This window comes from Passer montanus, unplaced genomic scaffold (assembly GCF_014805655.1).
Source record: "Passer montanus isolate IOZ18808 unplaced genomic scaffold, ASM1480565v1 scaffold196, whole genome shotgun sequence".
NCBI lineage: Eukaryota > Metazoa > Chordata > Aves > Passeriformes > Passeridae > Passer > Passer montanus.
Window position 1 is genome coordinate 90672 of NW_024366547.1, and position 27251 is coordinate 117922.

Consider the following 27251-nt stretch of genomic DNA (forward strand, 5'->3'; position numbering starts at 1 on the left):
CCAAAACAACTTCCCCCAATACCACTTCCCTTTAGAGAAAGAAAAGCTTTCCCACATTTCCTTGTTTTTTTCCCTGTCCAGCAGGAATTTGCCCAAAGAGTGAAATAAAGTTGAAAGTTCATATCTACAAAAACCATTCTCTGCTGTATTTCTCTGGAGTTGTCTGTATGCAACCACTTAAAGAAACAGGGTAGGGGAGATTTGGATCCCCATAAATTCACTGGAATATTTTATTTTAAAGAAGCCAACAAAAACCCAACAAACCAACATCCCAACTAGATTATTAGGGATTGTTGATTCTAGAAGAAAAGCTCCAGGAAAATATGGCCATCTGTATTCAACATGGCCTAAGAAACCCCAGAACTTCCTTATGCAGTTCGTTCTCCAAAGCAGAGGTAAATCTCCTCTTGCCCTGGATATCTTACACTGCCATTTCCAGAGCCTGGGAATAAAGGATGATAGAGAGCAGTGAACAATAATGTGATGACTCTGCTTTTTCTGCTCACATCATCCTTCTGCAATAAGAAAAACAAGGAAACATCTCTGTCCTCTGCTGAACAGATCCCACAATGTGGATAATCTGTTAAGAGGGTCTGTCTCCAGAGTCTGAGAAATCTGCCCCCACTGACTTTAACAATACAGCTACATTTTCAGAACATTATTTTCCAGGACTGCACTGAAGTGCTATGTCAGGAAGACCTGAACTGAATGGATGCAAGACTTCATTCCTCACTAAATCCATCTGGTGTGTAGGAGCTGAGAAGCAAAGAAATCTTGAATTAGGCTCCTCTGAAGCATAAAGAGTCTGAAGCAACTCAAGATTTACCAGCAGTTTCTGAAAGGCCCTGAAAGATTGATATGGGTTTCATGTTGATTTACACTTCCAGCAGTTCTATTCCTGATAATATCAAAGCCAGTTTAGTGATTGCAGTGGGGCTGTGACAGGAAAATGGGCTGAAAACTTAAAATACATTCATTCTTGCTTGAGGTGTGTCTATTAACAGTAACGAAGAGCTAGCAAGCAGTAATTTCTTTATCCTGTTTCTGGAAAAACTCTTGTTACCTGAGCAATTGCATCCTTGAGTTGATTGTATTTCTCTAGATCAAATCGTGTCTTTTTGGCTCCTTTATGGAAAAATAATAAGTACTGTCTGTCTCTGGCATCTGGATAAACATATTCCTAAAGAGAAAAAAAGGAGAGAAAATAGGAATAAAGCTACAGCAGGGAGGCAGCAGAGGATGCCATAAGCACAGTATGTCTTGGGTGTTTTTGGGAGAATGACCAGCTCCTGACAGAAGGCACAAGCCTGCTCCAAGCTCACACAGTGGTGGGGGACCCCTGCCAGCAGCTAAACCCCCACCTAGTCACTCACTGCTGCACAGCTGGATGGGAGAGAGAAGAGAATCCAAAGGCAGGAAAAAACAAAGAAAGATTTAAGTGTATAGTTAAAGACAGTTTAATAACTGGGAAAAAACCAACCATATAGGAGTGATGCAAAAGCAATCTCCTGCCAGCAGACCAAAGCCAGCCAGACTCTAAGCAACAGCTGCTTTGGAGAAACTCCCTCCCAATTTATTGCAAAATGTGACATCATGTGGTATGGTCAGTTTGGTCAGTTCAGGGCAGCTGTCCCAGATGTGCTCCCTCACAACACCTCACCCACCCCCAGCCTATGCCCAGGGATGGGAAGAGGAGGGTTGGGAGGGGGCAGAGCAGAGAAGAACAAAAACCACAGAAGGCCTTGATGCTGTACCAGCACTGCTCAGCAACAGCAAAAGCACTGCTGTGTTACCAAGGCTGTCTTGGCCACAAATGCCAAACACTGCACCACACCAGCTGCTCTGAAGAACATTAACTCCACCCCTGCCAGACCCAGCAAAGTCAGACATTTGCTTCTCTACTCATTTGTTACACTCCAGCAGTGAGTTACCAGCACCTTCCTCCTTCCTGTCCCATGTGTGAACACTTCTATGCAGAGACAACAAGAAATAACATTTTGTACTGACAAGTTTGTGGGGAATAAAGGAGGGAGAAAAGCTATAAATACTGTCCCTGAAATGATGCAGTTGACAGACCCTTGGGACACCACGCTAGAACACCTGCAGCATCTGTTCTGATGGCCCTGTGACAGCAGAGACACTTTGAGCCCTTCCTTCCTCATTATTTAGGCAGAATTGGGAACTGATGAGACAAAAAACGATGCACTAGAAAATCCATAGAGAATCTGTCACAATTACAAGGATCCAGAGATGGATTCTTCATCTGGATGGGAGGCTAGATCTGTGAAAGCCATTTCCAACAAGATGCCTGATCCTTGGGCTCCTTAAAAAGGCCAGCATGGCACATGAGAAGGGCTTCCTTGAAGCTCAGAAAGCATCTCAGGCCAAACCTGTCTGCACTGCCAAGAAAGGAATCTGGCTACAGCAGTCAGTCACCAAACACAGAAAAACATTTCTGGTAAGACAACTAGCCAGGACCACCATGAGAACACCCCACAGCCACACACCACCTCCCTGGCCAGCACAATGAAACAAGTAGCATCTGATTTCCAACAGGATAAAGAAGGGGCTAAGCAGCTTCTACCAGGCACAACTTTGCTATTTTTCTAGGGAGTAGAGCCCAGAGAAAGTCTTCTACTGAAGTGTCAATATCAGCACAACAAGTCCTACCTGGCGGGTCATTACGAAATAAGCATACATTGCCATGGCACTACCATAGGTGATGAAATAGGTGACTGGTTCCATAATGTCCCAAGAGTATTCCCACCAGGTGAGGCGGGCCAGAATCCCAAACTGAGTGGCCATGTAGGCCAGGCCTCCCCACAACACCAAGGTTGTCCTCTTCTCTGCTTTCCTGCTGAGCTCCATCCTTACCTGCAGAAGGCAGAAACACACATCTTGCAGTCTCAGAAGTAATTATGTTAATATTGTTAAGAGATAATAATGTAAAATCAGTCCCTTATATTAATAGCAACATTAAGTGGTTTGAAACATGATTTGATTATGCATGATGCTTACACAAACAAACCTCAGCTTCTTTTCCATCACTATCTTGCTGTCACCTATATTTACTCTGAGCATGCTCTGAATGCCTCAGGAAAGTATTTACTTCTCTACGTTCAGAGATGTTCTGTTGCATTAGTCTCAGCCTTTATTTACTAACAAGCTCATTTCCAACTACTTGAAGCAAGGAAACAAAATATTTCCACATAAACCAGAAGCAGACGTGGTTTGGTAAACACTTAGTTCAGTGATCTTAAAACTATATGAAGCATGCCAGGGACCCAATTAAAATCTGGAAACACATCCAAGCTGCATTTGGAAGATAAATACAACACACTGAGAAACTCCTTACTTTTTCTAGAGGTGCTAGTTGCTCCTTCAATTGCTCTAGTCTCCCTATCAGCTCCTTCTCCTTGTTCAGCTGGTGCTCCTCGATGCTCAAGGCTGTGTACAACTGCTGAACCAACGTCTTCACATCATTCAGCGTCGTGGCATTTTCATGGCTTAAGAGCTCTAGGGAAAAACAGAGGCTGCTTTATCCACCGTGCCCACAGGGCTTCTCATGGGCCCTCGGGGAACCACTATAAGTCTGCACCGGAAACAAACAAAACTATCTTCTCAACAAGGAGGCCTTTGGAAGAGCTCCAGCATTCTGAGACAATGTGATTCCCTTGAAAGAAAACCAGGCCTTACTACTGGATAGTCCCAAAATTTGCTAAGAATGAAAAGAGAGGTGTCCTATAAAGCTGGCCAGATGTTAACAGCTGCTTCTGATTCATATTTATATACAAGACAAACGAACTAAACTAGCCACGATCCATCACACCAGCTGTCAAGACATGGGCAGAATTCAGAATACAGACCACCAGCAAGCAGAGTTACTGGTGGTGGCAACTGAACACTGTGGGTTAGGGACCCCACAACAGCCTCAGCAGCAGCTCTTGGAGTGCCAGTGCCAAGAATTGTTTCCCTGTGCACTGTGGGTAACACCCCGTGCTGTGCTGCCTGCAAAGGAGTGAAGCTCTCCCACACGGCATCTAGAAACAAGAACAGGGCCACAACTCAAAAACACCTTTATCCTTGCATTGCAACTCAAAAAGGATTCCTAGAGGACACCAGTTTGTAAAGGAGTTGTGACTACTTGTATTGTTTTACAGTCCACATGGAAAAAAAAGAAGTTTGAAATGAAAGCAAAATATTTTGACATTAACCAAATAAAAAATTAATTTTTGTAGCATCTTTGGACTTGTACCTAAAGGTATCAAAATATGATTTTACCAACTCAAAAAGCTATGGACAGCTTAAGTTTTAACACCAGAAGCTCAAGGGAAAAAAGTGACTCAGCTGCCTGTGCCAAGACACACAAAGCACATAATTTCATGTGCTCCTACTGAGGCGAACATCAAGAAGCACTTATTTAAAATTACAGTATTCTGGCATTTCCATTCTCAAATACACAAGGTGATCTTGTAAAACTGAAAAAGCAAGAGCTGAAAAGTTTGACAGAACTAATCTCAGTGCCTATTTGGAGGCACATTCATTTTAGCACAAACTATAGAAATCTCCTTGGCAAGTGCATCCTAGGAGACAATTTCCTGTAACCTTGGTGATCCCAGAGCTCACCTATCAGTACACAGTGGGTGACAGCAGAGGAATTTCTTTGTGTGTGTGATACTCAGTGGTTTAGATATCCAGTCTTAGCAGAGAGCCTTCTGTTAAGGTGCTTTTAATGAGATGGGGAAAAAAATTATCTCTAGTAGAGGTCAGTCTACCCCACATTTAGGAGAGAAAGACCATCTCACCCAGTACACTCCACTCCCAATTCCAGAATAACAGAACAATAAAATCTCCCACATCTGTGAGCCAGGAGACAAACAGAAACAGCATTTCCCAAGCTGTCCCTCGTGTTTAAATCCTCAGAGGTAACTACAGGCAAGCAAGAACCTGGTGGTTTATGAAGGCTATGAAGCTGCCCAGAAGAAAGAGGGCAGATAAAAACACTGAATTCCTGCCTCCCCCAGTAATGCTGAAATGTCTCAAAAGCTTCTTTGCAGGTTTTCACATCTTGAAAACACACGTTCAAAGAATATTATTGAAATGGATTTTCTTATTGACTCAGAATAGGTTGCTTTCCCTTCCCTTCCTACCTGATTCTTTTAAGGGCACAGTCTCCTTTATTTCACTGTTTGGTAGCTAACGGGGTTTTGAGTTTTATCTGCAATATTCAAAGTATCACACTTAAATGGAAACAATGTTAGCTGTCAGGGGAAGCAACAATTTATTCTTCCAAACCAGACAATCTAAATTCCAATCTAATTCCCATCTTGTCTTGTATTCCTTCAGAATGAATTAAATTAAATTACTTTCCAGTAATTATTTAAAAAAAAAATTTGAAAAACTTAGAAATTAAAAGGAATTCTATTTCTTTGTTTATTCCTCTTGAGGGCTGGGGGCACTGGCTTTGAACAAAATGAAATATCTGCTTTTCATTAGTGATTATTCTGACTACTCGGAAATGTCTAAATTGGGTTCCAAGGGCAGGATTAGAAACCACGAGGTTTCACATTAGAAACCACGAGGTTTCACATTAGAAACAACACATCATGCTCCTGAACAAGTTAATAAAGCATGTTGCAGTGAAGCAGGGAAGTGGATACTGAGATTACCCCCAGTGCTGAGCAGAAGCAGGCTGCTTTACCTCTCTTTGGTGGTCTGACGTGGTAGGAGACATCGTTAATGATCAGTTTGAAGTCATCCAGCAGAAGCAGGTCTATGCCTGTGGAGGAGGCCACACGTGTGCCATCTGTAAGGAAAACACAGATGATGCATTAAGCAGGAGGAACAAAGAACTTAAAACATGCTGTGGCTAAGTTGTAACACCATCCCAAACCAGCTGTTTGGTTTCTATTCTTTGTAAATAGAATAATGTAAATATTATTTACAGAAAACCAGAAGGTGGATCTCTTAATTTACAGTATTGGACTATGAAAAAAATAGTACATCCAAAGTATGAGAGTAGTGTACAAAAATACAAAGAAAGTAACACTCTTTAATAAAAATAGCAAAGTCTTCAGATGAACTGGATCTCTTGATGTGCTTTGCTATATGACCAAAAATCAAAGAGCAGAATCCCTTAAAGCCAAAACGGAATTTGAGTTTACAAAATAACTTGAAATTCTTAGCTATTTACAAAAATAACGTAAACATTCTTTGTAAAGGATGATACTTTTTGCCGGGACAATGAAAGGTGAAACATGACTGAGTTCTCATTGCTAAAGCACGATACTGAAGTCTTCAGATGAACTTGATCTCTTGATGTGCTTTACTATATGACCAAAAATCAAAGAGCAGAGTCCCTTAATGCCAAAATGGAATTTGAGTTTATAAAATAACTTTAAATTCTTAGCTATTTACAATAATAACATAAATATTCTTCATAAGCATTCTTTGTAAAGGATGATACTTTTTGCCAGGACAATGAAAGGTGAAGCATGACTGAGTTCTAATTGCTAAAACACGATAATGTTTCCCATGTACCACCTTCCACACCCAATTCCTTATAAGTCAATTTGAACCTCTATGCAGGTTGCACAGCTTGCATCTTTCCTACTAAATAGTAGGGAACTCACCAGAACACATCTCCATTAGGACTGATTTCCTTGGCAGCACTGACTACACAATACTCTAACTCTAGGAATAGCATTTCTACCTTTGGCTCTTTCAGGAAGGTCGGAGAACTCACACCACAGCAAACTCCTACTTCAAAAGCAAAGGCCGGATGCAGACAGCTGGCAAGCAAGTAAATCAATCAGTTTGTAAACAAGAGTACCTGCTGAGTAGATTGCAACCCGATCAATGCCTCTGTCCTCTGCTCGCAGCTGTTGCAAGAACACCCCGACAGAGTCTGAGATGGGTTTCAGGGTGAACTGGCAGCGCTCGCGCCGCGATGGAAGACTGACAGAAATCACAGGCAAGCCGTTCTGGTAAACCACCGTCACTTCTGCAGACACAACAAAAACACGAGATCATCCTTAGAGGGTCACAGATCTTCTCTACTTCTTCCATAGAGAAGAGGCAAACCTGATTATAATCTGAATCTAATAGATTAAACTTTCAGTCTTCTCAAGAGATAAGGCCAAAAAAAACCTGAGGTATAGCAGAGATTCTCACTCCAGTAACTTGGCAGTATTTTTCTGTACTTTGTAAAAGTCACTTACTTTAAAAGTTACTGATTCTACAGTCACCTTTGTTTTAAAGGCAACATGATAGCTAAAAGCCATAACATGACAGCACAGTATGTTTTGGTTAGGTTTTGAGAATGAAAGCATTCTGGACTATGGAAGACAAACACTGCTATTTATATCAGGATTTATAGCTCAGGAGACAAAGGCAGATTGTGTCTATTAGAAAACATCAAGGAAGGACCCACTTCAAATGTTTATATTCTTATTTAGTTCTGGTTTCTTCCTCCTTGTCCTGAGGCAAAACATGTCAGAAAACAGTAAGGAGCATGAGGCTGTAGGAGAACAGCACTCTGAGTTTAGGCTTCAAGGTCATTTAATCTAAAATTCATGGGATCAATATGCTTTGTACTTTTCCAGACAGGCATTACTACTTAGGTGTAGATAAAACAAGATTTTCCCATTTCTTTGGTGCTGCCAAAAGCTTTTCTGAGGGCGTTCTTGAGGATTTCTGTAATTCTAAAATCAATGGTAGTGACCTGTATGAGCTGTAAGCTAGTTATTGCTTTACTGCCACAACCTGCTCCGTGTACTTCGTGAGATCCATATAGAAAAGAGAAGTTAAAAGTTCATATTCCCTAAGCCCTTTATTGAATCACAGTCATAACTGTCCTCAAGTGACGTAGTTGCTGAGATGTAACAGCACACCTCAAAACTATTTGCTTTTATAGGTATCTTTGTTAGGTAAAACCACACAGGGCTTTTTATTGCTCAGAGCATTTGCTGTGTCTCAAGGATGGTGCAGTCACACCCACCCACAATTCATCTGCCTCAGTATCCCAACCTGTTGTAGCTTTGATCAACTCCTGTCTCCTTAAACTCACTGAACTCATGCACTGACATGCCAAGTCATTTTAAGCAGCTAACACCAAAACCAGCCAGTCAAAAAGTCAACAGAAATAGAAATAAAGGCAAATAATGTTATTTTAATTAGCAAAGGGAACTATGGGGACAAATCCTGGGGCAACACACCTTTCCAAAAATGGGGGATCGTAGATATTGAGAAAGGATTTACCAAGTGCACTTGTACAAAGCCAGAAGAATTCTTCTCATTCTTAACTATCACACACCTTCATGAAATTAATCAAGCATAAAAAAGCTTTTTCTCCTCTTGCAAAGGATTGCTGCCTTCAAGTCCTTGAAGACTAGATGGAAGCAACCAAGTATGGATACCTAAAACAACTAAAGCATCCTAGGAGGCCCCAGTATTTGAAAACCTATCAATGCCTCTTCTCAAGACTCAGAATCTGACATGACTTTAGGAGCTTTAGTGTTTTGAAGCACAGAACTCAGAGACAACAATCAGATATTTACTGGAAAGAAATAAAGCAAAGTGCTAATTTATTTGGACTGCCAGACAGAATTTAGACCTCCTTAGCAGGAGCTGTTATGACACCAGCTACCAGGTTTTCTTTAAATTTAAAACGCTACCTGGATCACACAGGCAGTGAGGCAGATTTTTGCAGACAAAAAGAGAGAACAATGTTTGCATTTACACTTTTTCCATGGATCCCCACTGGTACCACACCACAACCAGAGCTCCAGCACTGCCAGCTCTGGAGGAAGTGCCTACCAGGAACAGTCCTGCTGCATTTTAGGAGTCATCAGCATTAGGAGCACAAACAAAGCCTTTCACCAGGATTTCCAGCTTAGGTGAAGTATTAAAGACCAAATTATTTCCCTTCAAAAGATAGGGTGCATAAGCCTGTAAATACAGCTGCTTTGTATTTTGCCTGCAAAAACATTGTAAAAGTAATTTCCTAGCTTAATTCACTGGAGGGGAAAGTCTGTGATTGCAGGTTAATCCTCTCACCACCTCCCACACAAGCAATGCTGGTCAGACTTTTACTGCATTGAAGAGGGAAGAGGCAAAGAAAAGAAGGAAATCTGAAGGACACAGTAACACAAACCTAACAGACAGCAGCAGGCAGCTCCAGTAAAAGTTATTACCAAGCCCCTGTGATACAGATGTACTCTTCTCTCCCACAGCCCTGTCTTCTGCATCTACTTCACAAGTTCCTAAGTGGACAAAGCATTTGGCACCTCTCTAATTACAGAGCTAAGGTTTCAGCTAATCTTCCCCTAGTTAAATTTTAAGCCAGGATTTAAAGGCATGGGACAAGTAAAAGAAATTAATTTTATACAAGTGTGCTGCACTTACATTTACAGTCACTTACAGCCTGGCCAGGAATGGTGCTAAATGAGAATGGGGGGGATTTGAAAAGCTTTACATGCTATATTAAGTGTGGGGTTGCTTTGAGGCATGAGTTCCATCCAAGTACTACAAAGTTTTGACTCAATCATATGTGCACCAGCAGGAGGTCATGGGTGTTTTGTTTTTTTTTTAAGATTTCCATTTTTGCCTAATATCAACTTGAGCAACAAACAAGGTCAAAACTAAGTACAGTAAAAGAAAAAAAGTGTTGCCAAAGAAGTCAGCGTTGAACCTTGGCTACTGGTAAAGGTAATGTTATCAGAAGAAATAATGAGAGAATTATTCAAGTGCAACATGAGGGAAAGTAAAATCAAATCAGCACAGGCAGACATCTTCTCAATCTCACACATCCTCTACACTTCTACCTGTTGAAGCTGCCAGGTGTTCATGCAAGCTCTGCAGAGCAGTCAGTCATGTTCTCTTTGTCTTTGCACACTTGTTATCCTGGCAGGGGAGGCAGGAACCCTTCATTTATTAGCTTTCAGACCTTATTAACAAGCCTTAACAAGGAGAGGATCCACTCAATGCCCATGTCTGTCAGCACAAGTGCTCCACTCCCTGTGCACAGCATGCAGATGTTAAGCAGCTGAAAGCTGCTCCTTTCCTCTTTGCACTGCAGCACACGGAGATTTTTAAAGTTCCACCAGTGCATCCTTTTGCTTTGTGCTCTGACAACCTTATCAAAAAGCTTCATGTTTGAACTGTCCTAGAATTTAAATAAAGGAATAACATTGCTTTGGCTTCAAAACTTATTCACTGCAGTAAACAATGCTTTTGACCATTCTGGCATGTAGCTAAACTGCACTTTTGTTACATAAATGGACTTAAGGGGGCAGGTAGGGTCAGGCTGTAGGGACCACAGTGAGTCTTCTGGTGCCACCTCCCTGCTCAAGCAGGGACATCCCAGAGCACATGGCACAGGACTGTGTCCAGATGGCTCTGGAGCATCCTCAGTGAGGGAGACTCCACAGCCTCTCTGGGCTATCTGTTCCAGTGCACAGGAGGAGAAGATCTTCCTCATGTCCAGGTAGAATTTCCTGTGCATCAGTTTCTGCCCTTTGCCTTGTGTCCAAGTGCTTGGCACCACTGAACAGAGCCTGGCTCCAGCCTCTGGCACCTCCCTCCAGGAAGGACAGCACCCTGAAGGGCAGGAGTCATACAGACCTCACAGCCACATCAGAAAGAAGTCTGGCAAAAGGACTCAGACAGTTGCACGCAATTCCGTCTTTCTTTATAAAGCCTGTCCAGTTTTGTAAGGACAGTTCATAGAAAAGTTGCCCATTGCCTTAATTCTTTCTGACGTTGTTCTCTCTGTCGCTTCCTTAGCTCCAAACTGGATTGGTGCCCAGCCAGAGAAGCCTCCACCAGAAAAGGGGGCAGGGAATGAAACCTGAGTTGTGGTAGTCCAAGTGAGGCAGGAGCTGGTGTGTACTCACCATCAGAGGGCACTACGGTACTGCAATACACCACTCTCACGCTCTGCCAAGGAGACAGCCGCTGATGCACCTGGAAAACACGGGAAAAAGGACAAATGTTCAGAGTCTGGCAGGATCCGGCCCTGTGCCATCTCCTGTGCCCCCTCCCCAATGCCCGCGCCAGGCACTTCCTCCCGTCCGGGGCAGCCACAAAGCCGGAGCACCTGTCAGGAACAGCCTCTTCCCTTCCCATCTGTCACCCCACAGGGATTCCCCCCGCAGCCAAGTTCACCTCGACACACCTCACCCCACACAGGTATCTGAGGGTCTGTAACAGAACAGCTGTGCTTTGTTTTCCTTAATGTGACATGGATTTTTAAAGCCACACGGTCAACCAGTTTTAAGAAATCCATTTAGCTTACTACACAGACACAGAGCAGAAATTATATCTAAGCACAAGTCTTTAAAGGTTAAAGAAGGAAGTTTTTTGCATAACCAGGAGGGATGTTTACAGAGTTGTGGATTAACAGGTTCATTCTCTTTGGTTGTTTTCCATGCCAACATTACTTTTCTCGTGTCCTTACAGAGGGAAGCCAAACTCTGAGATACGAAGCAGTAAACATGCCTGTGCATAGAAGAACAAATTGTTCCAACACAAAAAGCAATAATTGTAATACTGAGCTATAAAAATAAGAAACAACAACCCAACAGGAAGAAAGCATATGAATGGGTTTGCATGTTCTGCAAACTTGGCAAGAGACTCATTTGCCCATGAAAATCTACAACCAGACTGATTTAGAGTCTATTTTTCAGATTATATTACACTGCTTATACACTAATCCTTCCCCAACACTGAAATTACAACTCCGGCACAAACCAGCCCAACTGTACACCACAGTAAGGAGTAACACACCAGCTCTCACCTGTCTCTGGTGGTTCATATTTCAGTGGCTGGCCTCAGATTTTTCAACAGCTGCTGTCCAATTTGGACATTCCTATGGTCTGGGATACTTTTTTCTTTGCTGAATGCTAAAACACAGCTGCCAAACCTACATTTTCACAAAGGTATCTTACAGGGAGGACTTGTTTAAGTAAACTTCTAATGAAGTTTGCAAACAAAACCCAGGATGCTGATTACTTCTCTGCCAAATTGTCCAGACCTTTGTGTTTCATGAGGTTGCCTTTGATAATCTACTTTGAATGGCTTTAATTGCTACTTCCCTTGTCCTCTGAAGCCTGATATCCAAACCAAGAATAGTTTCCACTAATCTTTCTTGAAAGCAGGACCTTTGGCCCTGATGGTCACTGCACTGACAGCTCTAGAAACTCACTGTGACATGTGCTGTATTTATATTTCATTTCTATCAAGTTTGACAACAAAAATCAGTCATTTTCAATTTGCCTCCTCTCAGCAGCATTTTCAGCTTCCCAGGGTCAAATCAGACAGGAAAATAAGTGGGCACCAAACAGCTGTAACTCAAGTGGGAAGCTGAATGTTTCAACAAGAGTAATGTTGTAAAAAACACCTGTGTGTTGGGAACTAAAGGGCAAATTTGCTTTTTTGCAAGTGAAATAACCAAGTCTTCTTGACTCTCTGACAGCATGTGCTAATGTTGAGCAACCAGGACTACCTCTCCCACAGGAAAAAACCCAGGTTTTGGACTCAAAACTATCTGCGAAAAACACAGCTATGGCCCCACATCCTGTACAAATCCAGCTCTGTGAATAATATAATAGTAATGCCAAGCCAACAAAGTCAGAAGCTTCAAGGATCAGATGTAGTACCACATGCAAATCGATTTTCAGAACCAATTTTTACCTAAGGAGGGGAATTTCAATCCTTCCAAAAATAGTATCAGATACAAAAACAAGTGGGCAGAATTCACTCAGTGAGACACAAAGCCTCCTCAATCAGACAGCACTACCCAAAGACTGTTTATAGACCAGTTTTACATGATCCCACAGCACAGCCAGCACTGATATGAGGTTTTTACTGCTTCACTCTTCCCCTCTAGACAACATAATTCATTCATTGTTCAAACACTGCACAGAAAGACTGCTTTTCTACCAGATGTGGACAGCAGCCCAAAAACGCAGTTCTCACAACATCCTAAACCCTGCTAAACCCAGCATTATCCTACTGCACAATAACCATGTAGCTGGAAGATGTTATCAGGTAGCACATGCAAAGACTTTACCTTAAGGCTACGAGTGTCTGACAGATACAAGCTCACTCCAGAAGCCTCCTGCCCTCATAGAACGAAACAGGAAAAGGCAAAACAGGTTGAAAAAAACCAGGGCATGTTAGGTGACTCATCAAAAAGCTGAGGTGCCCCCAGACTTAACCCCTTGCACAATTCTTGCATCCCAATATGGGCTGAACCCCTCTGTTTCCTTAACACTCCCCTCCCCAGCAGTGTGCTGCCAATACATTTTACAGGAGAGATCTGTTAGAGCACTTGTATCTGTCACTCCTAGCTCTGAACTGTGCTGCTGCTACAGTTCCTCATCAACAAAAACAGCCTCTACTGGGCAGGAAGGGGGAAAAAGGAACAAATGAGCTCAAAACTGAGCAGAGACCAAGATGTCATGATATGTCATCCAAGGTTAGCAAGAGCTTACGGAGTCATCCATCATTTTTATTCTGAAGGAAGACTGTTGTTTTAAAATTGAGACGGAGAGAAATGACTGCGTTATCCGATGCCTGCAGCTCAACAGCTTCATACAGAAAGGTGTCAGAAGGCTGAAGCTGGGGATCAGAGCAGTGCAGGGCACAGAGAAGAACTCATTTCAAGCTTTTTCCTGACCAGATCTGCCCCTCAGGTGAACAGCCAACAGCTCACCCTCCTTCAGCAGCCAAGTGTGCAATAACTGCACCCAAATTTTAGCTGATACAGGCTTGTCCACCCCTCCCGAGATAAGCAGTACTTGGGAGTGTGAAAAGCACCAAAGCCAGACCACAAAAACAAAAAGCTTTAAGCACTAGGGTAACTTTCTGGGTCTCACAGGAACACATGCAGGAATTCACATTCCACATCCATCAGATCCTTCATTTCCTGCCTTATCTGCAGTAAGATGCATGCTAAGAGGCTCAGGGTTATGCAGCAGCTGCTGCTCCCAAAATGATTAAAGGAGCAAGAGGAAAAAAGTTCCAGACCTCTACCTAAAACTAATCCTTCCTCCAGGTCCACATGAGACAACCCAAAGGCAAAAATAACAGCATCTCTATAGGTCCTAATGTAGCTTTCTCAATACTGACTGCATGACAAAGTTAATCAAAGCCTTGCTGAACAAAATCAACCATTTGGCTCCCAGTGAGTGCTCTCTGATGGAAAAAGAGGGAGCAGCTCCTGCTCTCTAGGTATGTAATTATCAGCGATGGAATACTTACAACTTAGGAGATTGAGTCTCCAAACCCTAATTAAAATCACAAAAGAGGTTGACCAGGAAAAAGAAAAAAACACCCCAAGCATTAAAAAAAGGTGAACACATCTTACTCTAGAACCCAAGTAGAACATGCTGCTAACTCATTACCTGGAGCACCAGTGCAGCAAGAACTGCAGAGCTTTTGTGAAAAACAGAGCATTCTCTGCATAAAAATTTCTTACTACAAGTAAAGCATTTAAGAGACACGTTTGCAAGTGCTTCTGGCAACATCTATTTTACAAATTAAGAGGGGACTCCTTTATATGGGGCTGCCTTAAGTCTGATGCAAAGCAGCTCACCTTTTCCAACAAGAAACAGGTATTTTCCTCTCTATCCCAACTTCTGCTGCATGAAACACTGAATGTCTTTTCCTGGCACTAGAAGTGATTATCCTGAAACCTCCAGGCTGGAATCTCAGTGACAAAAATTGCTGTGAACCTCCCCAGGCAGCCCCAGCAGCCAAGCCACCCACCTCAAACATGCTGAAGGGCTCCACTTATCTGTCTTTACCTCGTTTCTGCTCCTGTACTCAATCTGTCATATTTTAGTCTCTCTTAAACAGGATGTTAGAATCCTGGATGCTGAGAATTTCAGACTCTCTGTGCTCATGAACACTGACCCCCAGGAGAACACAGCATTTGACCTGAGGCCATTCCAAAACTGAATAACAGAACTAAGATTATGAGTGTGTAGTTTGAATAGAAGTGTGCAATATCACTCAGTAGAAAACTTAAGAGTTTAAGGTTTTAAAATATAATAATATATTTAAAGCTTAGATAAAAGTTTTAAAGCAGTAACTAGTCTTTCTTCACCTTCTTCTTCATGAGTTTGAGTAGTATTTTGTAATTAGGCAGAAAAGTCTACATTAACAAGACACGAGTGATTAGTTATGTTAAAAGTAACAATAATTTAAGTGTCATTTCTTAATTCGATAGTTTTTCCTTAAAAGACCTTGTAGAGATAGATATGAAGCCATTTTTTGTAACTTGTTAGTGAAATACTGTAGAACTCACAACTTGTGAGACTGTAATATAAATAAAAAATAATTTAAAAAAAATCTAAGTCTAAACACAAAATACCATCTCAAATGCTTTCAATCCCAACCAAAACAAAAAAAGAAAATAAAGAATCTACACAGAGTTCCCGTCTAACCTCCCCTTTTCCTTTCCTTTCCCTGCACACCAGCTGTTTGCAAAGTAAAGGAGACTCAGGGCAAAACCATGCCCTGACCAGAACCCTGCTGTGTGAGGGATTTGATGTGTGACTTCCCAACACAGCCAGTGGTTTTGCACCAGCACACAAGCTCTGACTGGACTGAAGCACTTTGAGCTGTGAGGGATTGACCGGGGCCAGCTGCCCAGCCAGCTGCTCCCTCGCTCCTCGGGAACAGGACAGCAGGATGCAGGATAAAAGGATGAAGGCAGGGAGATCAGTCACCACTCCTCACTGGCTTAACAGACTGGGCTACGGGAAAGTTGATTTACTGCCAATTAAGTAGATAATATCAAGAAACAGCCTGAAATTAACACTTTGCCCCTAACCCAACCCTTTATCCAGGATCCAACTCTGCCCAGAAACCGCTTAGACACAGCGCCCTGAGATCCCTCATCCCCTGCATACCCCACAGAGAGACTCCTCAGCCCCAAACACCCCACAGAGATCAGAGACTCCTCAACCCCAGACACCTCTCAGCCTCCTGAGACAGCCCACAGACATCAGAGACCCCCCTGAGCCCCGTGACACCCCACAGATATCAGAGATCCCTCAACCCTGTGACACCCCAGATAACAGACACCTCTCAGCCCCATGACACCCCACAGGTATCAGAGACCCCCCTGAGCCCCATGACACCCCACAGACATCAGAGACCCCTCAGCTCCATGACACCCCACAGATATCAGAGAACCCCCTCAGGCCCGTGACACCCCATAAAACCATCACAGAGATCTCACAGCCCCATGACACCCCACAGACATCAGAGACCCCTCAGCACCAGAAATCCCCCTCAGCCCCCCAACACCCCCCAGATATCAGAGATCCCTCTCAGCCCTGTGACACCCCACACAACCATCAGAGACCCCCTCAGCACCAGACACCCCACAGATATCAGAAATCCCCCCTCAGCCCCGTGACACCCCATAAAACCATCACAGAGATCTCACAGCCCCATGACACCCCACACAGCCCTCACAGAGACCCCTCAGCCCCATGATACCCCACAGACATCAGAGATCTCCCTCAGCCCCATGACACCCCACACAGCTTTCAGAGACCCCTCAGCACCAGAAATCCCCCTCAGCCCCGTGACACCCCACATAACCATCAGAGACCCCTCAGCACCAGACACCCCACAGATATCAGAAATCCCCCTCAGCCCCGTGACAACCCACACAGCCCCCACAGAAACCCCTCCCAGCCCCAGGCACCCCACCCAGTGACTATCAAACCAGTCTGCCAATGAAACCCTTCACAGAGGAGCCAGTGTCACGGAGGGGCTCTGAGGGCAGTGGGGTGACCAGGGGAAGATGGCAGCGCCTCGTGAGGGACCAACCTCCTGCCAGTGCCAGCTTCAGCTAATTCCTGCTAATTCCTGCTAATTCCTCCTCAGCGCCCTCCCTGCCTTCCTCAGACACCTCCAAATGGATCAAAACAAGCCTGTCTGCCACTGGAGATGTCTGCCTGCATCTCTCACCCCCTTCCTTTCTTTCTGAGGTGCCTGGACACCACGGCGCACTTCCGCGATCTCTCTTTGAGAGAAAAAAATACAAAAAAAAAAATCTCAATCTTCCTTTGAAATTGAGCAAAACTTTATCAGGGATTTTCAACCCTGATAATGGAAGACCCTCTCCAGCTGAGGTCTCTGGATACACTCACACAGCCAATATAGCTGCAGTATTTCCCAGCAGGCGTACCCTGGGCTGCTGTTTGGGAGTTTGGGATGGGATAAAACACCTCCTGTTCCCAAAAGGGTACAGCTCACACTGCCTCCATGCAAACACCCAGGGATCTGGCTGGAGAGAACAATCCTGTACCCCAGAGCTGTGCCCTCGCAGTGATAGCAACAAGCCACACACTTCTGAGCACAATTTTCTCTAAGTCCAAGCTGCTGCCTTTTTAAACCACACAGCTCGTTTCCCAGGACCCAAACAACACTTGTCTGATTAAATCCCACTGGCTTGAACTGATTCCTCTCTCTCTTTGACAGCAAGCCCTTACTCCATCCCACTCAAGAGGTCAGATTTTGCACCAAAAAGAACATTTTGCACCCACTGCCTCCGCAGGGCAGCGTTTCATGAAGATGAAGGTCAAGCAAACAAGAACACGTCTGAACTGCAGTGCTATTCTTTGTGGATTTTTTCTTCTGTGTTTTAAAATCAGGCTGTAGATGGACACAAAAAAAGGCAATGCCAGCAAGATGTGGGAAGTGTTATTCCTTACATTTGGAAGCAGTTTGTATGACCTACGCATTAGCAAATGATCTTCATTTGCCTCAGTTCTTGTTCCTGCCTGAATTTTCTCCTCTTCCAGCACTAGTACAAAGCTCTATCACATCTGTTAGGAAGGGAATATAAACAGGAGGTGAGCTATAAATATTCCTTTCTCATCCTGCTTCCTTTGCCCATCTGCCTAAAAAGAAGCAGGTAATCCACAGTGTCCAGGAAGAGGAGGGGGTAGGAGGAAAGAGATTAATTCTCTGCAGGAAAGGGAAAAAGCAGAGATGAAGTAACTGTTCCTCATCCTTCTTTGTGCCTTTCTCCCAGGCATCACTGCTGCTCTGGAGATACTGAAACGAGGAGTTGCAGCAGGAACTGTTGTGGAGCAGGAACATCACTGCATTTGATGGGTTTGATTGAGCCTCTACGAGACAGGAGAAGGAAGAGCAGGTAATAAAAGGGAAAAAAGTTGAGCTGACATCTTAAGCACATTTGTAAGGCAGAATCTATTGCTTTTAACAGCCGCTTCCCTTGCCACCATCCACATCACTTCATCCTTAACTAAAAACCAAATCAAAACCCCAAACAGAAACCTTCTCTCAGTCTATATTCTTAATTTTATTGCAAGTGACAACAACTTACAGAGAAATATCCAATTCCTAACTTAAGGCAGATGATAGGCAGGGTACACCAGACCCTCACACTCCCTCTTTCACCCAGCCTTCACACAGAACTTCCTGCCTCTGGCAGACAACACAAAACAGGGCTGGAACTTCTCCCTGACAGTTTGTGATGTCAGATCACAGCTTCACCATGAAAATATTTTTGCTTTACTGAAGCAGGATGATTTGGATTCCACTTCTTTAATACAATCCTCATGGTTACTGGGAAAAAAAAAAAACTGAGAATTTTAATTCCTTTGAATCCTGAAGGCTTGAAACACAGAACTCAAATAAAACACTAGGATGCATTTAAACCTCTGTCAGCCTTGAAACCTGAGAGCTAAATTTATTTCCCTAATTTCCAGATTCATCACTTGAATCTCACTGAAAAGGTTTATAACTCTCTTCTCAAAATTAAGGGGGCTGTCAACCAGTGTTTAAAAGAAGTTTGAAGAATTCAGTGAATTCTGAGCTCACTAATTTCAGGGATTTTGTCTCTCTCAGCCACCCACAGCTGCAAACTGCATAACTAAGAGAGAAGGCATCAGATGGATTCCCCTCAGCAATTTCCCCAGGGCAGCTCAGCTGTTGTTTTGTTGTTTGGTTTCTTGTTTGATTTTCTTCCTCTAGCACTTACCAACCCCATCAGGCGACTCCTTTAGCCTCTGCTAGAACCAGTTTCAAACAAGAGCTCTTGCCTCTCAACACCCAGTGCCAAAAGAGCTTCCCAGTGAGGAGGAAACAGCACCTCACTGACATCCCTGCACCCCCAGCACCAAGAATGAAACAACGAGCAGAGTTATGGAGCGAGATTCCCACAAGTGCAGGGGAATTCCTTCTGCCTCGGTGCGTGCTGGGGAGCAGCCAACTCGCACTGGTTTTCCAGGGAAATAAACTCAGAAACGAGGGAACCTCGCTGGTGAAAAGGCACAGCAGGCTCGTGCAGGCTCAGAGTCAGAGAGAGCTCATGCACAGCTTGGGAGGATCTGCACACTCTGAAATACGGAGAGGTGCAACATCCTGCAAGCCACAGCACATCCCGCTGCTGGGGGAGTCCTACATCATCAGCTCCCTGCAGGAAAGCACAACACAAAACAATCTCATCTCTCTGGCTAACTTTACACCTGGGTTTGGTCCAAAAAGTGGTGGAACAGAAAGGTAAGTACTCTCAGACAGCAAGAGGCTGTACCCACAAAGGCACATCCAGGCAGTCCACAAAAAGCGGTTCCTTCTCTTGGATTATGAGCCTTACAGGGTGAGCCTAGAGGCCAAACTCACTTTAGGACTGAATCCTTTATGAGACACTTAGCAAGGAAGTTTAAGAGTGCTGCCCAAAAGTGGCAGACAAGCTTTGTAGATACTCTGATTCTCACAAGTTCAGACCCTAAGCAAAAACTAAGTTTGGCTACAAATACCTGCAGCCAATTCACACTGGCCAGGTTTATTCTGGAAGAAATACCAAAGTGTAGGATGTTCAACTTGGCATTCTTCCCTGCTTTCTACAATCAGTTTGCAGCAGTTTACCACCAGGTGAGATTAGTACAGTAAAAATCAATCCTTTTGCTAGTCCCACACACCTCTCATGAAGCCCTGGAAGAATCCTCTTCCAGAATTAAGGGTGGATGCCTGACATTCTCCACCTGGATATGCTACTTGCTATAAGGACGGTTACTGTGCAACTCTGGCTTCTAAATCCCTGATGCTCCCTGGCAAGACTAGAGCAACACAAGGAAACGAAAAAAAAATCCAATAAAAATATATATGGATGTTTTAAAGCCATTAAAGAACTCCATTTCATTGTGCTACCAGACCACAGATCAAGGATACTTACATGCAAACTTAATAAACCTATATGTTAATGTTTAATGTCCTTTGGTTAACGATGTACTTTTACTTATTTTGCAGGATTGCCCTCTTCCTGTGCCCTGAGAGAGGAGATGGTGCAATGCTCACCTCCTGTGTGCCATAGGTACGTGCCTGGAGAGGCAACTTGGCAGAAGTTAAAGCAGGAGTGAAAGGCAGTGCTCTGCAGAGGCAGATCTCTATTGACACACCAGTAACGTGCAGGAAGAACACAAACACGTTAATTGTCAACCTGATCCTTAACTAGTGTGTTAAATTCAGTTCCCAAGGTTTCCCAGTTCAGCTTTTCCCTGCTCATCTCACCTGGTCTATTTGGGAGAGGAGGAGGTCAGAGTCATAGAATCCTGGAATGGTTTGGGTGGGAAGGGACCTTAAAGATCATCTTGCTCCAGCCTCTCTTCCCACAGGCAGTCTCCTTCTAGTAGACCAGATTGCTCCAAGCCCTGTCCAACCTGGCCTTGGGCACCTCCAGGGATCCAGAGGCAGCCACAGCTTCTCCAGGCACCCTGTGCCAGGGCCTGCCCACCCTCACAGGGATGAATATCTTCCCAACATCACAACTAATTCTGCCGTCTGGCAGTTTAAAGCCATCCCCCCCTGTAAATAGTCTCTCTTCTTGTAGGGCCCCTTCACATACTGGAATGCCACAATTAGGTTACCCCAAAGCTCCTCTTGCCCCAATTCCTGAACAACCCCAATTCTCCCAGCTGTTCCTCACAGCAGAGGTGCTCCATCTCCCTACCCATAGGAAAGTGGTGTTGACCCCCTCTGTACAGCACAAGCAGCACCCACAGCATATCCTGCATGGTTTCAGAAACACAAACTTGCTCCTGGCTCCTCTGGAGGAGGAGAAGCTTTTATCACCTGTGGGATTCCTCCCCAGACCCTAGCCTTGGCAGCAGGTGGGGCTGACTGGAACACTCACTCACTGCTTCATCATTGCTCATAAGCAGGAGGCCCAGAGATCAAAAGGTTTTTATTTAATTGACCATTGATAAAGGGAATGACTGCAGCAGCATCTCCTAATAGCTCAGAGCTATTCATCTGAGCATCTCCTGCATGGCATTGCTGTGCTACAAACTGAATGTAATTAGGCTCAAATGCATGGAAGCACGACGGAGGCACGCACACATAAAGTTTGAGGGAAGCTGTAAACTGATCTAACAGCCAGTGCCACCCTCAAAGCTCAGTGACATCCATCACTCCTGCAGGCTGAGCCTGTGGGGACCAGAGGCTGGATACCCTCGGGAAGAACTGCTGCCCCCCTGTAGGTGCCACTGCAGTGCCCGTGGCCAGGCCACCTTCAGCACCAATCCACTCTGTCCCCTCCCAAAGCTCCCTCCTCTGTCTTGGCAACACCAGCCAAAACGGGGTTTATGGGCACACACTATGCCCAAACCCACCTTTAGTTTATATAATGATTAAGTCCAGGCATCTAAGTTAAAATCACTAAAGAATCTTAAAGAAAAACAGACCTATGACTTCCCTTAACTTATCAAGTTAACCACTGCCAGGATGTGTGATAAACCAGGATTACCCAAACATTCCATTCCATCTCTTTGTTTCGAAATACTGCTTTCTATAAATTTTCTATCCCCTAGATTGCAAGGCTTGTTTTAGTAGGATTTTAATGGAAATGTTTCAAATTGTTTCAATTCAAGTATTTTTATTTTGTTTTAAAAGCACAGAACATATAATATCCTGTGTTTACACCTCTACCTACAGTTTTTTTCCCCATAGAAGGTGTTGCAGCTTCATCCAAAGAATAAAACACAAGGAGGATCCAACACCAAACAAATCCATTTTCAACAGCCAGTCCAAAAAGCTGATTTGAACTACTTGCCCAATCATAAGCTGCAAACCACACACCAGAGATATATACATGTTGCAAAGGGTTTGCAGTTCACACTTCTTTCCTATATGAAGGCTGAGCATTAACTCATTTTAAGACAGATTGAGAAGCCTTGGAAATGAACCACTAGAAACAAAATTACTAGGAAAATTTTATTTTTTCTAGTCAGTAAGGCCATTTAAAAATGAACAGTCTTGGGAAAAGAGATTATCCTGGGAGAGAGGGATTTGGAATGGAAAGTAACAGGAGATCTTTGGCTTGATCACTTCCTTAAAGCTTTTCCAAATCAATTAAACTGGGTTTAATATACTGTGATAGGTGTTCAGTGGTCTAGAAGAAGGCAATTTACAATTTGGCTCTGAGTTATACAAGCTGTCAGAGACACCTTTACAGTTTGTATTTTCATTGACAGTCTCAGTTAGTTAATGAAAATTGAACCATTCTTCTCTGGAAAATTAAATATACACACAAAACAAAGCAAAAAAGCCTCTGTGGAGAAGCCACGAAGGGACAGGCATCAAGGTATGGACCTCAAAACATATTTCAAAGCATATGCTTTCCATCCAGGAGAGGAGGCTGGCTCAGCTCACACAGAATCAGATACTCTCCATACTTCCTTTCCAAGAACATTTTTAATGCTTTCTCACTGTACTGAATAGCCCTGGGAAGCAGGACTTTTCCTTTGATCCAATGCTAATTATGACTTAAAGCTCTTTCAGCTGTGAATCCCAGGTTTCTGCTCCTCTATGGAGATAGCTTTAAGAGGCCAGAGAGAATCACAAAATCCCAGACTAGCTTGAGTTGGGAGGAAATTTAAAACCCATCTTATTCCAACTCCCTGCCATGGGCAGGAACACCTTCCACAGACCAGGTTCCTCCAAGCTCCATCCAGACTGGGCTTGGACACTTCCAGGGATCCAGGGGCAACCACAAATTTTCTGATCTTGTGTCAGGGCCTTCCCCACCCTGCAGGGAAGAATTTCTTCCTAACATCCCATCTAACCCTGCCTTCTGGCAGTTTGAACCCATTCCTTCTTGTCCTGTACTATCTGCCCATACCAAAGGCCCTCTCTCTCTCCTTTGTTTGTAAAATTATTTTGGCTGTTTTGGGTGACCAAAAAATAGACTATCTGCCCATACCAAAGCCGCTCTCTCTCTCTCTCTCCTTTGTTTGTAAAATTATTTTGGCTGTTTTGGGTGACACAAACAATGGGGAGAGCACATCTCCCCAGCTGACATGCTGGTAGGACTCTGCCTGCTTTTCTAAGCCTATGAAATCTGCTGGGTTCAGTCTGATAGGTGCAGTTTTAAACATCCCCAAAATAGGCATCAACAACTCGGAAAGTCCAGACATAAAGGAAGAGTGATTCAGAGCTGGGCCTCCATTACAATCTTTCTTTCATCCCTCCCTGCTTGCACTGCTTTGCTGATGGGTGAGCTGGATCCAAACAATATGTAAGTGAACCACAACCAGCTGCCACAGCTGCTGGTCACAATTCCTTCCAAGGGGCTCTGCTGAAAGCCTGCACATCCGAACACTCACGTGAGACATCAAAAGCAGGTTCCTCCTTCACAGGGTTTTTTGGTTGTTTTTGTTTGGTTTGGGTTTTTTTAGCATAGATGAAGCTTATTGCTCAAATGAGACAGAAAGCAACAAGGTGATGAGTTTAGGTACGAGGCCCAGGCATTTCCAAGCAAAGAGCTTATCCTTTTGGGGAGCAGGAGGCCTGATGGACTCTGGAACCGCCTCGGAGAGCCGAAACCTTGCGTGCTTTCCCAGCACAGCACTGAAAACACATTAGCCCTTGAGAAAGCATTAAGAGAAGCACTAAAATAGCTGGCTGGGAGCAGTGTAAGTGGCTGTCCAGACAAATACTAGGAGAATCCATAAAGAGCTCTGGAGGCAAAAAAAATCCTCAGTGGGAAAGCAGACCACTGCTGCAGACACGCAAACCAGGAACACTTAGATCAAGTTCAGACTAAATATCAAAGATCACTCATTTCTGAGGGGCAACAGTCACGATGGAAACTAAAAACATGCACACAGCTCAGCTGGGAAAGCAGCAGCTAGATGAGCACAGAGCAGGGAAACAGGAGGAACACAGGTCACAGCCTTGCCACAACGCCGCAGGACACTGCACCAGCTGCAATCAGATTTGCTCAGGAGTGCAAGAACCCAGCAAATCCACTCAGGCAGAGCACATCCCACATGGACTGCCTACAGACAAGCACCATTTCTGCAGTGACATTCCAATGACCCCGTGCCATCTCCAATGAGGAGGCTGTACAGCAAACAACCCCCTCCCCAAGTTTTATCTTGTCCTTTCACACAGCAGGCACAGGGTACCTGAGTGTTTTCAAAGCTTGAAAAGGCCAAAGTCTCATCTCTACACTGTGTTCCTGTAATTCAAGGATATCACTATAAACTTGAGAAAATAATTCAGGCCAAGTTACAACTGTACAGTTGGGAATACAGCCTGGGAATCCCACTTGAACGGTGGGTGACTGGCACACCCTTCTCCTCTGGGGATAAATTTCTTTTCCACATTAGGAGCCCAGAAAGATTCATTCCAATATGCCTGCAGGCAAGAGGAACAGAAATAATTTAAGTTCATCTGAGGTTTTTTTCTGAGAGGTTCTCAGCAGGCAAATGCTAACAAGGTATTTATGAAGTTATGCTGTATTTGGAAAGAGGGGCAGTGGGAAGCTTTGGCCTGTCCCTGCCTTTCTGAACAAGGTCATCACCAAGTTGCCACAAGCCCCTATGTGCAGTGAGGGGCTGGGCCACCAAATACCTCAAAAACACAGTATTTCAACTTTTTAACAGTAACAAAGAGAGACATTAACAGTTTCACAGTCTAGAACAGAGTCTGTGTGGTCCTCAGCTTGGAAACATTTGTGAGACCCGTTCTATTTCTTAGCTCTTATTTGTTTTTAATATATACAGTATGTTTAACAACACAGCATCCTGACAGACATAGTAAATAAGTCTGATCAGCAATAACTGCTGTTCTCACCTTTTGTAGGTAGGGAACATGGATTTAAATCCAGTAAAACATTAAGTGTCATGAATTTGACACCATGACTCTCAGGGTTACCAAAACCTCCACCCTCCAGAACACTGAAAAATTCAGAAGCATCATCTCCCAGACCACTGAGCAACCACCACTCCTTTGGTTTTGCAGGCTGGCGAGAAATGCGTTGGCAAGTTTGTAGGAGAGCGTGTGGCAGCTCAGGGGATGACGTCTGGCAGAGGGAACTTTCTCATGCACATTTATTATTAATTAATATCAAACTCCTTTTTTGGAATTCTGCATCTTCCAGACACAAAGTCCTGCCTAAGGAAGATTAAATACCTGGTTTCTCCAAAAAAAAGCAACTTCTAGCAACGCATCTTATAAAAGTCACTCCTGTGTGTTACACAAGTGCTGGAATCATAATTTTCCTGGACAGAGAGGCAGCTCCTCTGATGTTTAAAACCCCCAACACCCTGCAGAAATCCCAGCAGCAAATAGAAACACCCTTGTCCCTGCTGGCTGAACACCATGGGCATGCAAAGCCAACTCCATCTCACGCTGTGGTGCTGCTCCCTTGCTGATCTCCATTAAGGGTGTCACTTAGGGTAGCCTCGAGGCTACCAAGCCACAAACCTCTACAGTTTTGTAGAGGGCCACCTTGTACCCTCCTGGGCACAGGGGGTTACAGAAAGGGGCTGTAAAACCACCCCCTCCTCCCCTTTACCAGCCCTGCACAGAACCACCGACACCTCTGACACATCTTAGGTGTAGGAGGTGGTGGCTGGGTAAGAAAAATCAGGACTTGTGGACCTTGCATAAATGGAATTTATAAAGATAAATAGAAATAAAGCCTGCACAGTCCCAAATAGATTTCAATAAGCTTTCCCCACACTATTTACAGCCCAGCAAGAGGCTTAAAAATGCTCATTCTGATCTGGCTAGAGGTAGCTCACGCAAGGGTCAGGCTCACCTCAGCGGCATGACACGAACTTCTCTTGGTACCCCAAACCTTCCTAGAACTGCATTTCAATGCAAACTCTTTCCCTGCTTCCCTCCTCTTCCCACAAGCCAGGATTTTTTTGATTCTCAGTCTAATTAGGAGATAATTTTAACTCTGTCACTGGTTTGATTGCACTGGTGCTTAACCACACTATTAGGCAAATGATTAGCTGACATGTGGCACATTTCCATGTGACAGAGACACGCTCAGTGGGGAGGATGGGGAGAGACTCCAGAGAAACAACCCCTGCCAGTCCTTAGATGTAACAGGCTACAGCTGTGAAAGCACTGCTTGGGCCACCATTTCCACTTTATCATGAACAACAGGGGCAAGACAAGCAGCTGTACCTGCAGTCCAACCTGCCTGGCATCACTCATCCAAGGTCACCTGAGAAGGACAATGGGCCAGCTTGATCCTGGAACCACCACTGAGGAACCTGAGCAGCACAGGAGCTGCAGCAGCCAAGCAGACAATCTTCTGCAGCTGAGCACCAACTGTGCAGACCTGTCCTGCTCCATTTCTACAACCCGGGGCTCTGACACTGCCTGTGGCACATTCTGGCAAAGGGCAGTGGAGCCCATCAGCTCCAACCTGGAAATGCTGCTTTACAAGTTTACTGTTCCAGGAGAAAACACAGCGGGTTCAGTCACCTGCTGCTGCCTGAGAGAGGCTCCTGTGCCTCAGTCACGTCCATTTAGAGCAAACTACTTCAAATGAACACGAAGTTAGACAGAACAAGGAGCTTTTCAAAAACCACACGACAGCTGGCTAAGTTCTATGAAGGGAGTGTTTCCCACCTTGTGATTCCTTCAAGGATCCCAACTGAAGTACCTAAGCAAACAGTAAGACATCACTTAACAACTCAGTGTGCCTAAATTGATTGTTAGGGCATCAGTGAGTCATAAACTGCCACATTCAAACAGCTGCTTTCTCCTTCTAGGAAAGCCTCCTGTCCAACACACACGAATTTGCATGGAGGAACCATTTTACAAGCCTGTGACTCCAAAGCCTCCTGCAGCAGCAGCCACAGCTGCTGACTTTGCCAACTACCCCTGCTCAGCAGCTGCTCCAGCAACACATTCCCAGCCCATCTCAAGAACTCACCAAGTTCTTGTGCTCTGCT

General features: G+C 44.2%; 1 protein-coding gene across 1 annotated transcript in view; it reads right to left on the minus strand.

Annotated features, from left to right (window-relative positions):
• MCU (mitochondrial calcium uniporter) overlaps positions 1 to 27251 on the minus strand; it is a gene marked incomplete at its 5' end in the record, with an annotated part of 81151 nt that overhangs the window by 1991 nt on the left and 51909 nt on the right. Inside the window, 6 exons of the mRNA XM_039706704.1 lie at positions 1064 to 1180; positions 2671 to 2874; positions 3356 to 3516; positions 5702 to 5806; positions 6833 to 7003; positions 10896 to 10965. Coding sequence (XP_039562638.1) covers positions 1064 to 1180; positions 2671 to 2874; positions 3356 to 3516; positions 5702 to 5806; positions 6833 to 7003; positions 10896 to 10965 — 828 coding nt within the window. The remainder of the gene's footprint in view (positions 1 to 1063; positions 1181 to 2670; positions 2875 to 3355; positions 3517 to 5701; positions 5807 to 6832; positions 7004 to 10895; positions 10966 to 27251) is intronic.